The sequence below is a fragment of the Perca fluviatilis genome, chromosome 6, assembly GCF_010015445.1.
Source record: "Perca fluviatilis chromosome 6, GENO_Pfluv_1.0, whole genome shotgun sequence".
In the NCBI taxonomy this organism is placed as follows: Eukaryota; Metazoa; Chordata; class Actinopteri; order Perciformes; family Percidae; genus Perca; species Perca fluviatilis.
Genome location: NC_053117.1, coordinates 34,688,295 through 34,701,238, shown reverse-complemented (window position 1 = coordinate 34,701,238; position 12,944 = coordinate 34,688,295). Strand labels below are relative to the sequence as shown.

The 12,944-nt window shown below is 41.3% G+C and overlaps 1 protein-coding gene across 2 annotated transcripts in view; it reads left to right on the top strand.

Annotated features, from left to right (window-relative positions):
• Positions 1–12,944, top strand: part of LOC120560311 (spermatid perinuclear RNA-binding protein-like) — a 102,952-nt gene that overhangs the window by 28,505 nt on the left and 61,503 nt on the right. For both annotated transcript variants that reach the window (XM_039802648.1, XM_039802649.1), the window contains exon 2: positions 11,029–11,162. In XM_039802648.1, the coding sequence (XP_039658582.1) occupies positions 11,160–11,162 (3 nt within the window). In that variant the 5' untranslated portion in view covers positions 11,029–11,159. The remainder of the gene's footprint in view (positions 1–11,028; positions 11,163–12,944) is intronic.

Below are 12,944 nucleotides of genomic sequence, written 5' to 3'. Positions count from 1 at the left end.
GAGCCAAAATGAAGCTCAAAGTGGGTGGCTCGGGGCCGTCGCCATCTTGTCAGTGCCTGATGTCGGCTTATCCAAATATGGGCAAAGAGGTGGATACTTAATGGAGCTGAATGAAGCCTACAGTCTATGCTCTTTTCCTGGGACGACAACCCACCTGTCACTCAAAGCGAAGCGCCCTTAGCTATGCAGAACTTTAAGCCTGAATATAATTGAAACGGGTGAGTTATAAAAAGATTCAGCCCCCAGCAGTTGTTATGAAGGGTGAACTATAGAGACCAAAACCGTTTTTTGTACCAGGCTGTAAACATGTTTAATTCTGCTGTAAAGTTGGGCATTTAAACATGGGGGGGGTCTATGGGGATTGCCTCCCTTATGGAGCCTCAAATGGCCACTCGATGAACTGCAGTTTTTGGCACTTCATTTTTCAGCATCAGAGGTCGCTTGATTGTTCTTTAGTGCGCTCGCATCATTGCAATGTGAAACCAAAACTAACCAGATCTAATGTTTACAATGTAACTAAAAAGGTCCTTAGTCACTAAAGCTTTACATCCAAGAACCAGGCTTCTTTTTTTGCCTTGTTAAAAGGTGGTATACAGCAAATTTAAGTTGCTATGGATGAAATAGTCTGCCAAATCATGTAAAGTAATGGTGTAATATAGCTGGGTAGAGTGAAACTAATCAAACGTTTTGACTTTCGGACCAAAAGAAAATGTGATCAAACTCTCACGTTATACCTCATCTGCACTGAACACCATCCATAGTATTCTGGCTCTGCAGAAATGTGACACACACTGAATCTAATTTACTGAGATCTCTACACACAATGAAATATTTTCTCTGCTGCGAACATTCATAGAGGCCACTTTTCATATTCCTCCACATCGTCGCGTAGAGCCCTTAATGTGTCAGGCGAGGCTGCATCACCCTGCAAATGAATTGGGTAATTTACAAAAAAATGTGTGTCCATTTTAGGGAAAGAAGATCTCATTACCTGAAAGTCATACTGCATTATCTGAGAGAGAAGATTTCCATTTACCTGCTGTCCTATTTACACGTTAAGATTTGATCTAATCCTACCGATTTATTATGTTATAGTTTGTCATTAGTTTTGTGGGTTTTCAGCAGTAGGAGTACTTTAGTTTGGTTACATCATTTGGGAGCAAAACTACCAAGTGTCTGGAAATGTAAGATCCTGGCATTTGGATTAGTATGAGAGAGTCTGCAGCACCTTTTGTTGTCAGATCAAGTGTTCGTCACAAAAGCTTTGTAAGAGAGAACAAGGTTGTTGTTTTTTTTCCCATCCTGCCTGGTGCAAGCTCACAGGATTGCACAGGGCGTTATTTGAAGTCTTGTGTGAACATAAAAGCCTGCTCATAAAAGTTCCCCGCAGTGAAGACGACCTAAATAAACATGGCCCCAAAATAATACCCTCCCCGAGTTAATCTACCATTCCTCAAAATGGAGGTTCTGGAGGAGGCATAGGAAGAGAATACCTGAGGATGGAATGGGATGGTATGGAGTGGCAAAGCAAAGCCATTTGGTGGATGTTTCTGTCCAGAGTGCATTACAGCAGCATGAGTGGATGCATTTTTAGCAAGACTGCAGTCTGACCTCTGACTCATGTGGTGTTACAGCCTTACTCTACACACTGGGAATGGGTCTAATAACCCCAGTGCCTTGCTGCACAGCGCAATCAAGGCTGTCAGTCAGACTGAATTTTTTTAATAGTGTCTGTTAGCCTGCCAGTTATGCTTCTTACCTCCAGCCTTCTGTCTGACAACAAGTTTACTATTAGTTATTAGGGGTGGTAATCACCAGAGGCCTCACGATACGATATCATCACGATACTTATGTCACGATACAATATTATTGCGATTTTAAACATATTGCAATATTCTGCGATATATTACCTTTTTTCCAACTTCAAATTTTTCCCAGTTTCAAATGATGTCCCCAAAGGAAAATTTTGTCAACATTTGTTTTATCTAAAAAGATACATTTCTCTGTTTGTTCATCTCACTTCAATTGTATTGCTGCAAAATGGGGATTGTCAAGCAGACAGACTGACCAACACATATATCATAAAAGATCGATACTTGGCGTCTGTGTATCGATACAGTATTGCCACGAAAAATATCGCGATACTATGCTGTATCGATTTTTTCCCCCACCCCTATTAGTTATCCCGCAGGTATCTGGTTCCTTTCAGTATCAGGCCATATTCGATAGTAAAAGAAGAACTTGAATTGAAATATCGAAAAGACTGTAAAGAATCTGTTGAGAATGCTTCATTGTACTTTACATCCTACTTTTCTTTGTCAGTTTAATCTAAATTTGATCATATATTCAAATGTTCCTAGGGCTTAACTCAGTTAATTCAGATTGTAGAATTCAGATCAAGAATTCAGATTATAAGAGCCTGTCTGGATTAGAGTCCGACCGATATTATCGGCCGATATTATTTTCCAAAATCTCAGTATCGGCATTTATAATAGTCGATAAATGAACGGAAACGGACGAAACACCCTTCAACCATGTTCTGAGTGTTGGCGTTGCATAGTTTGTCCACCAGAGGGCGCTCTACAGCCTCCCTGTTGGCAACACTTGTGTTTAACCCTTTAAGTTTCATATCTTAAGTTTGTATTTTTATACATTTTATTTATCAGAACTTTAATATATTTTGATGTTCCTCTGGTCTGTTGTGACAATAAAACAAACAAGTTTATTTTAAAACTGCATTATCATATTTTAGTGAGGACTCATAAATAACTACAAATATCTAATGTTAGGGAAATCTGTTTGTTTTGTTACGCGTTTCTGGATTTTTGTTTTAAATATATATATCGGCCAATATATATCGGAATATCGGATTTTTGAATCCCCAAATATTTGTATCGATATCGGCCTTAAAAATCCTTTATCGGTCGGACTCTAGTCTGGATGTAGAGATAGCTCCTTGTAAGCCATCCTACCCGTGATGGGGTTGTACTCAAATCTGTCCCAACGTGTTTGCTGACCTTTCGTTATCTCGAAACATGCCCACAGAAGGCATTCCTGCACGGCAAGAGAATGCAAAGCAACAGAATGATATTGCTCGGACTTATGCTATATTCTACATATAAGCTTTTATCAAACGTAACTCTTTTGTGATTAGCAACATTTTGATTACTAACTGAAATTGAAATACATATTTTTTCTCATTAACTGTAACGCATTACTATTATGTTTATTTACGTATCGCCATTAAATGTAACTAGTTACTACCCAACACTGCTTGCTGCACAACCTTTATCTAAACAGTCTTCATAACCAACGATAGCTATTGGTTCTTCATGCACAACAAAGTGCTACATTTGTAACATGTCACTTAAAGGTACTGCATGTAGCATTGTGAAGATCCAGGACATAACAATTTTTTTTTTAACATCGACAACTTCTCAGTCCTCCCCTTTCTGCTAAAGGCCAAACCGGTCTCCTAAGCCCCTCCCCCCACAAGGGAGAATGAATTAATGTGCATGAGCAGTGATTGACACGCAGTAAGACACCCACCCTGGCCATGATTGGTGCATCTGAACAGGGAGCGGTGGATTTTTGCAAATCGCACTACAGGCTGTAGGTGGTGCCAGAGGAGCCAGATTTCTTTTTTAAATGATCTGCTTCATGTAGTTCTACTGGACCATAGGGTCAGTTTCAGCAAATATGACAGAAAGTTAGTTTTATAAGTCTTACCTACTGCACCTTTAACTGTAGTGAACCTAATTTTGCCCACGTGGCTTAATTGTTGCAAACATTTCTCTCCGACTGGAGTTTAATGATGCTAATTGCTGTTTGGTTAAACAAAATGAAAGGCTCTCGCAGGGTTTTTTTTCTCGCTGAAGATCTGAGTTTGGAGTGTGTCGTTTTCATTTATTTCCTCCTGATGTGGGCGTTGTGAAGCCCTTTGAGACTGTAACTGTGATAAAGGGCTATGCAAATAAACTTAACTCAGAGGGAGGAGATGCGTTTAAAGCGCCCAGCGTTCATACTGTTCACTGTATTGGCTTTTATTTATGTAAAGCAGGTCACACTAAGACTCTTTAGAGTTGTGTAGAAAGTATTTTTTTTCATCTAGAGGGGGAAAATGCATCCTTGCTTATGTACTCACTTCTCTGGCCTGTTTTCATTGTCTTTTTGTTACCCACTGAGCTCGCCATCTGCTGCTACTGCAGCACCGCCGTCAACGTCCTTAAAAAGTCATTGCTGTATTTTTAATTATCTTCGTTTAATCACTTCCCCTCTTCAGGGAGATGAAAGGTTATTAGAATATGAGCCCACATGGGGGATTTATTATAAGTGCAGCAGAATACTGTATGCTAGTATAGACAGCCATGGATGTTGTCCTTGTGCCAGGTGCTTTAGCATTCAGTTTTTTTTTTGTTTTTGTTTTTTTGTGGCATTGGTGATGAAATGATCCTGCCTGTATAACGTTTACCTGTCCTCCCTGTCTGCCACGTCTTGTTTGATTGCACATGTCAGCTGAGTTTTTGGGCTGTGTTTTGAATTTAGATTTAGAATGGAGGTTTGCGTCTCGCCATAAAGATCTGACAGAAGAAAAACAACAAAACAAAAAGAGAAAGCTGAGGTGCAAAAAGTGTTTGCACACCCAAATGTATCAGAATGCTCTTTTAATTCTAATATCTCCTGTATTCAATGAACATGAGGTGATGTTTGCGGTGCGGTCTGATTGTCAGGATTATTTGGTGGAAGGGTGTAGTGTCGGCCAAGGAAGAACCCATTACATTTTGGAGCGAATTCAAATCACGGGGCGGATACACAAATTATTTTTCACTTTCAATGACATTGTAAGATAGGGCATTTGTGCTGCAATTATGTGGTGTCGGAATAATTGTAAAAATGAGTTTCCGGCTGGGAATTCCCCCCCCGCCCCAAGTCTGAATGTTAATATTGCGAGATAGGGCCTGCCTTGGCGGATGTCTGCGCTCTCCGAGTGCCCTTCTATTTTAAGTTTTTGTTCAAGTACTGTACTTCAGGGATGCGCAGATGTTTCAGCTATGTCTTCCACATCTGTGGTATATTTCCAAAATCTTCTATCCCGATATAGGTCATTTCATATCTCAATAACGATATTACGATGTAGCATGTATTCTGGTAATTCAATAAATAAATAGTCTACGTGAAATAACTACATGGTAAAGCCTATTTTGTACATTACTGTGTGAATTAAATGTTGACAAATGAACTGGGTATTTTCTAATTTTAGTAAAACATTGTGTGTGCAAAATGAACCTAACACTCAAGGATCAGAACGTTACGCGTCGCCCAAATTACATAAATATTGCCGTAATGCAGTTCAGCCGCTGGTTTTCTGACTTTGCGTTAGAAACAATATAGAAAAATATATACGATGGGCAGTTTTATGTCATTCTGACGGTCTTTATCATCATAACCCCCCAAGCCCTACTTGAACAGGGAAAAAGGCATCGATGAGGTTTAAAGAGATCCAACCACAGTAATGAGAGCCTTTTTAAATCTGCCTACAACCCAGTTAATCTCTAAAGATCCGGTAGCAATGCAGATATTGAATATTGAATTTCTGAATGATTTTTGTTTACAAGCTTGTCACTTTCGTTGGCATACATGTAAAGTAATCTATGGCGCGTCACCCTCAATCTGCCGCTACATCACCTTCCTCTTCCTCTGCAGCCTGTCATTGGCAGCCAATGAAGTCCCATTTTTTTCATCCGAGATCAGAGCAGAGATGCAGCAGAAATGCCAAGAGGCGAGGTTTCACCAAACCGAACACTGTGGCACAACCACAGCTCTGTCTTTCCTCTCGCCTTGTTGCCGGAGTGAGAATAAGGCTTGTTGGCATTCATGTGTGGAGTTCAGGGTCTCTCACACGTAGCAACGTGCTCCATTATTGAGCAGTTGTAACTGCTTTGAAGTTGCGCTGTTGGTAGAAGCGGCATCGTGGTGCTTTTGAAAGGCAGAAATCTCAGCAGCTGACCCAGTAATTGCTTTGCCATATTGATCAACATCCTTTTTTCTGATATTTCTCTTCAAACTGTCCAAAGGTTGAGGTACTTTACTTGAGTACTTTTCTTTTCATGCCACGGTGTGTTTAAGAAGATATCCAGCCTCATATATCGATATCGATATAATATCGATATATTGCCCAGCCCTAGTATTGCAGCTGTCAGCAATCCAAAAAACTGCTGCCGCATACTAAACACAGAGAGATGAAAGACACACTGTGACGCGCTGAAGATCCAGTTTCAATGATTTATTCCTCCACACGTAAAATACAACCAGCACTGCAGTTACTAAATGTAAAGTTACTTTGGGATGCCAATAAGTGCGTCAGTGCGGTCAACAGAAAGTGTCCGCCCATCAGGCTCACCCCCTCTCTGTCAAAGCCCAAAAACCAGGTGAACCGGTGAAGCAAACAAATATAATGCTACCACTTCCGCCCAAACCCCGGTCAACCCGCCCACCACCTACAATATCAGTACATAATACAATAATCAATGAATAATATAAATGAGACTATAAACAAAAATACAGGAGTAACATGTGGCTCCTACACCTAGTTTCTTCTACTGGATGCTTAAAGGTCCAATGTGTAGGAATTTTATCACCATCTAGCGTTGAGATCATATATCCCAATCAACTCTCTCTCGCCACGCAGTTTTGCAGCTACGGTAGCCTTCACGCTTCAAAAAGCAAAGGCAGTCTATCAGCCGGGGTTGTTGGAGCGTAGTGTTCTCTTAATAAATAAATAAATAAAAAAAAATAAAAAAAAATATATATATATATATATATATATATATATATATATATATATATATATATATATATATATATATATATATATATATATATCTATATATATATATATATATATATATATATATATATATATATATATATATATATATATATATATATATATATAAAGGCGGAGCAGTATAGCCTGTATGTCCCTTACTGGCTAACGTATTTCAACATGGCACATGGCTATGGAGAGTCTACCCCGGTTCATGCAAGCGCAAATGTAAAATTTCAAGCCAATATGAATACTTGAAATTGATGGTGGTTTGTGAAGGGCAATACGGATTTTGATAATGAATAACTACAAACGTTACACACTGGACCTTTAAAATGCTTCCAGACTTGCGGTGAATAAAGGCAGAGCTGTAGCAGTGAGCACCATCAGCCAGTCGTTGAAAACGAGGTCAAGGTGACTGGGAATCTAATTGACGCTCAGCTCAACCCCAGCGATTCCCCCGGGAAGTTGTACATCAGCAGTGCTCCGCTCGCCCTGTCTCCTCCACCACCAGCACACGGTTCCACCACAGGCTCGGGCTCACATCTCATTATCATTTGACCGCGTGGGCACAGCAAAGCTGCTTCATCTAATGCATTCAATAGTGCGAAGAGATTCGGCGTAATTTAATTAACGTGTTGGCGTGTCTGTGGCCAGATCATGTTAAAACAATTTCACAGCGGCATTGGAATCAAAGTGGTTTGTGGGGAAAAAAACAACAAAACATTGAAGGCTGGTTTTTATTTTTAATCAGGATAAGAAGCAACTTTTTTTAAAGATGATCCACCAAATGAGCTAACCCAGCTACAGAAGCAACTTTTTTTAAAGATGATCCACCAAATGAGCTAACCCAGCTACAGAAGCAACTTTTTTTAAAGATGATCCACCAAATGAGCTAACCCAGCTACAGAAGCAACTTTTTTTAAAGATGATCCACCAAATGAGCTAACCCAGCTACAGAAGCAACTTTTTTTAAAGATGATCCACCAAATGAGCTAACCCAGCTACAGAAGCAACTTTTTTTAAAGATGATCCACCAAATGAGCTAACCCAGCTACAGAAGCAACTTTTTTTAAAGATGATCCACCAAATGAGCTAACCCAGCTACAGAAGCAACTTTTTTTTGAAATGTCCCGTATTGAACATGAAGCATCTGTTCAGTAAAAGCATTAACTCATCACAGAAGAACATGAGCGGAATGACTGACACTGTGATGGGATGACACATGGTTACAGACCCCCTTAAATACAGTGACATGTACTGTATACAAGAGGCAAGAGGGACGTTTTTATAGTTTAAAGGTCCCATGACATGGTGCTTTTTGGATGCTTTTATATAGACCTCCGTGGTCCCCTAATACTGTATCTGAAGTCTCTTTCCTGAAATTCAGCCTTGGTGCAGAATTACAGCCACTAGAGCCAGTCCTACAATGAGCTTTCCTTAGGATGTGCCATTTCTGTGTCTGGAGCTACTGAGGAGGAGAGGGGGGGGGGCAAGGTGGAGGGTGGGACCTTGACCTTTGAAAGCCATGATGTCTCTCTCTCTCTCATGGGTGGGCCAAATTCTCTGGGCGGGCAAAGCAGAGAAAGGGGAGGTAACCTTCCTCCTTATGACATCATAAGGAGAAGATTCCAGATCGGCCCATCTGAGCTTTCATTTTCTCAAAGGCAGAGCAGGATACCCAGGGCTCGGTTTACACCTATCGCCATTTCTAACCACTGGGGGACCATAGGCAGGCTGGGGGAACTCATATTAATGTTTAAAAAAGCCTAATGAAGTGAAATTTTCATGCCATGGGACTTTAAATTAATGGCCTGTACAGGACGGGTCAGATGATAATTTGTGCTGTAAATTACAAACACAGAAACTGCATGAACAGTTTAACATAATTGGAAAAATGTTTTGGACCTCCGTGAGGAACGCTTTGGTCTAAATCCAGTAGTATGCTCAGATCATCAGGAAAGTGAAAACAACAATGAAGTTGGGAGTTGTCCAAGCTGCTAAACTGAGGGGAACTCCACTGATTTTACACATCTTACGCTTTGGCTACATTAATTACATTGCGTAACTTATGCGGACCGTTCGCGGAGCGTATGTGCCGCGGGAATGTATCTTTTAACTGGCTGCGACAGCTGCGCGGGATTGTGTGAGTCACAGGCAAGACAGAGAGCTTTTGCTCTAGGGATTGTTGTTGTTTCTTCTGTTTTTTTGGAGCTGGCACAGCTCTGTAAAACGTAAATCCGTTATCAAATTATGCAGGTGACAGGAAACAAGAAATAAAAACGGAAAGTCTCAAAACCAAACTGCCAATCTCCACCGTGAATCCGATAATGTTTGAGGAGTGCAATGCTAAATTGGTGTGGACCTTTAATCTGTAAAAAGTCTGAGCCTGCAGATATCGATATAGGTTCCTAGAGCCCAAGTTGATGGAAAGGACAGCTAGATATGAAAGGGGAGAGAGAGGGGGAAGACATGCAGGAAATCGTCACAGGTCAGACCCGAACCCTGGACCCTCTGCGTCAAGGCATACACCTCTATATGTGTGCGCCCGCTCTACCAACTGAGCTAACCCGGCAACAGAATTTCTTTTTTTTTTTTTTTTTAACAGAATAACAGTCAATGATATAAAACAGAGCAAATCCTAACATTTAAGCTGCGGGGAAGTCTGGCATTTTCTGCTTGTTTGATGACTTATCAACTAATCAATTAATCGGTTAAATGTTTCAGCACCAAGTGGATTCATTTAGTGTTAGAAGTGAGTATGTCATGATTCTTCACCGATATTTGGTCCGGGGGTCTGTTATTTTTGTCGGTGCGAGGCTCCTTAATTCCAGTGAAGGCAAACAAAATGAAGGTAACGTTACAGCATTAAAATTATAATTTAGACAATAGTATACTTCCAACTTATTGTCAGCAGTTTGTGTTTGTCCCATAGACTGTATATTATTAGTTATTAATATTAACAGTCTATGGTTTGTCCCTTTCCTGTTTCAACATTTGTTGTGGAAGAACTTGACTGTTCTGCACAGAGCTCTGACCTCGACCCCGTGCAGCACCTTTGGGATGAACTAGGACACTGACTGTGAGCCAGGACCTGATTCACCCCTCCCCCCCCAACATCAGAGTTGGACCTTAGTCACTAATGCTCTTGTGTCTGAATGGGAGCATATCCCTGCAGCAGGTTGAACATCTGGTGGAAAGACTGAAGCCAGGAGAGTGGAGGCTGTTATAGCAGCACATTAAAGTTAATGGTGTTGATATCAGGGTTTTTCCTGCATAGAGGAACTTTTGGCGCCCCCCAAAGAGGCTTTAGCCAGCCCGAAAGGAAAATCTTGAACAAGCAGAACATAAACTTGAATATGAGAGCTAATCTCAGTTTTATCTCCAGAGTCAGGCTGTATACCGGACTCTCCCGGTGATATATTTAAATATTAATATCATTTGTTTAACCGGTTGTGTTAATTGGGGTTTTAGTTACTCAAGCATAACATACATTTTTGTTTATCAAATTGTCAGAAATAACAGGTAAAATGCATAGATTTCTGTCAAATAAGGTAACACAGTCTCATTGCTTTTATTGTACGCGGACTGATCGTGCTTACTGCCGTGTGTAGTCACCCCCCCGAAGGCCCATTCTGAGCCAGGAAAACCCCTGGATGTGATAGGATGAGATATTAAAAGCGGATTTTCAGGTGTCTATATACTTTTGGCCATACTTCTTCTGGAAAGAGGAGTGTCAGTGTGGATCTGCTGTTGCCGGAAGGTTTTAACAGAATTAAAAGAAAGAAAATCTTGAGCAGCTTCTCTCTGATGAAGCCGGTCTGAGCCTGAACGTAATGTTTCCGAAAGCTTTTTAGTTTTGTTTTTCATGTCTTGTGTTTTACTATTCTATCTTTTGCAAATGATGAGAAAATATGTCAAAATGCTTGTGATTTCTAGTTGTGACATATGAAGCACAATGGTTGCACATCTGACTTTTGGGATTATGTTTTTAGCTTTGATATTGCAGCCTCGCATTTTAAGCATTTAGCTGATGCTTATTCAGAGCAGCTTAGAATGAGCTTTAAATCGGGGCTCACCCACATTATCAGCAAAATACAAAGATTAAAGCTGTATCACCAAGGCGACAAATGTATAAAGGTGTGAATGTTTATGTATGGTAGAGATATCTACTGAAAGTAGGTGTTTTTCTCTTCTCACAGTGAGACTCTGAACGAACTGAACGAGGCTGACAGCCGAGAGACGTTTGACTGCATGAAGAGGCCGAGTGACGGGACCCTGGTCCTCACCTAGACCCCTCCCACGACCACCCCCTACCCCCCACTGCCTGGACATGGTAAGCCTCCTGTTATTTGTTTACGTTTTTATGTTTGTGTGTGTGTTTCATAGCCATTAATAGACTCTAATCATTTTCTGGTATTTCTGGCCATTGACATTTTTTTTTTTTTTGGTTGATTGGGTTTCACAAACTGTAGGGATGGTAAGCCCTACGTTGATTTAGTTTGGAGTTTACTGGCAGCTTAACCCCCAATTTCCACCGGCTGCAGAGCGTCTGGGGATCTGCTCCAGAACGGCGGTGGAGTCATTAGGTTTCCATTAAAGTCAGTGTGTGTATTTCCACTGACTGCATAACGGCTGCGTTCTGACTGCGTCCCAGCTCCGGCGGTCCGCAGCCCTCCGGAGCAGATACGCAAAGCTTCTATTTTTGCCGGACGCCAGAGAGCTCCACAGCAATTCAGCACACGGCAGATAGTGCGGGACAGGAAGTCGAGCACAGAAACAAAATAAAACATCCGGTTAATTTTCAAAATAAAATACACCGTCCTCACGTCGGATCATTTTCCCTTCACTACACCTTGAAAACAGAGCACAGTCCTCTGGAACTGTTGTTGGTTTTGCGGTTCTATTCTACGTGAATTCGCGAGATCTCGTGGGTCCTCGTGACTACAGCGGTCAGTCATGGCCGCAGCCATTACGCAACAAATCCAGACCTGGTGGGTATTGAAGGACGGCGGAGCACGAAGCCGACACGCAGCGGAGCCGTTCTGCAGCCGTTCCACAGTTGGTGTAATTTCGGGATTAGAGTTTGATTATCTTTCAGACAAAATAAAGAATTGTAGACCTATTGGAGTGTTTCAGGCAGCAGGATAAAAAGAAGTGTGTTGAAACACCAACTCATCCACTGATTCAGACCAGAGCAATCGAACTATAGGGGCCCTATCTTGCACCCGGCGCAGTTGTCAATTTCCAGTCGCCCACGTTGTTTAAATGGCAAATGCACCTGTGCCAATCTGTGCGCCCATGGGCGTGCTGGTCTTACAGGGAGGTGTGTTCAGGTGCATTCTTGACATCAGGGATGGAAATTATAAAAATGGTGAATTTGCTCAACCTACCAGCCACGGTGGAGGGTAAATAAATGTAGCATACCAGTGTTTCAGGTATATATATATTTATTATCGGCGGTCCGCCTTTACTAAATTGTAATGAAGTCGTAATTAATCGACATTACAATGTGAAATAGTATTATATGATCTCTCGTGCGTTTTCACTTCACACACGAGCAGATCAGTTTCTTCTCCTGAAAATTTCTCCTTCCTGCTCAGCAAATCCTCCATCATAATAGCAATGCACCAAGGTACAAACACGCCTGCGTTTTACATAGGGGTGCAATATTTTCTGTGGCAATACTGTATCGATTCACAGGCGCCAAGTATCGATCTTTTATTATATATGTGTTGGTCAGTTTGTCTGCTTGACTATCTGATTCCCACCCCTACTTTTAAAGGGAATGGGAGATGACACTCTGATTTGGTTTATTGCATGTTACACCCAAAACACACCTATGATTAATTAAGACACTAAGTACAACCCTTTTGAACCTTTTGAATGTGCCTGGCACACAGACCCTTGTCCCCCCCCCCGTTAAACTAGCAAAAGTGGATTTGTACGTGTCGCGCAAAACGCACCTGCGCCACACGTTTAGCGCAGTGCGCTTAGATCGTTAAAAAAAGGCCCTTGATGTAGATTTCTCTCCATTGTTAGGTACTGATGAGTATTCTGCCCCTTACACCACAACACAGACCATCCCCCAAGGATTTGAGTGAGAAGTTTGGACAAA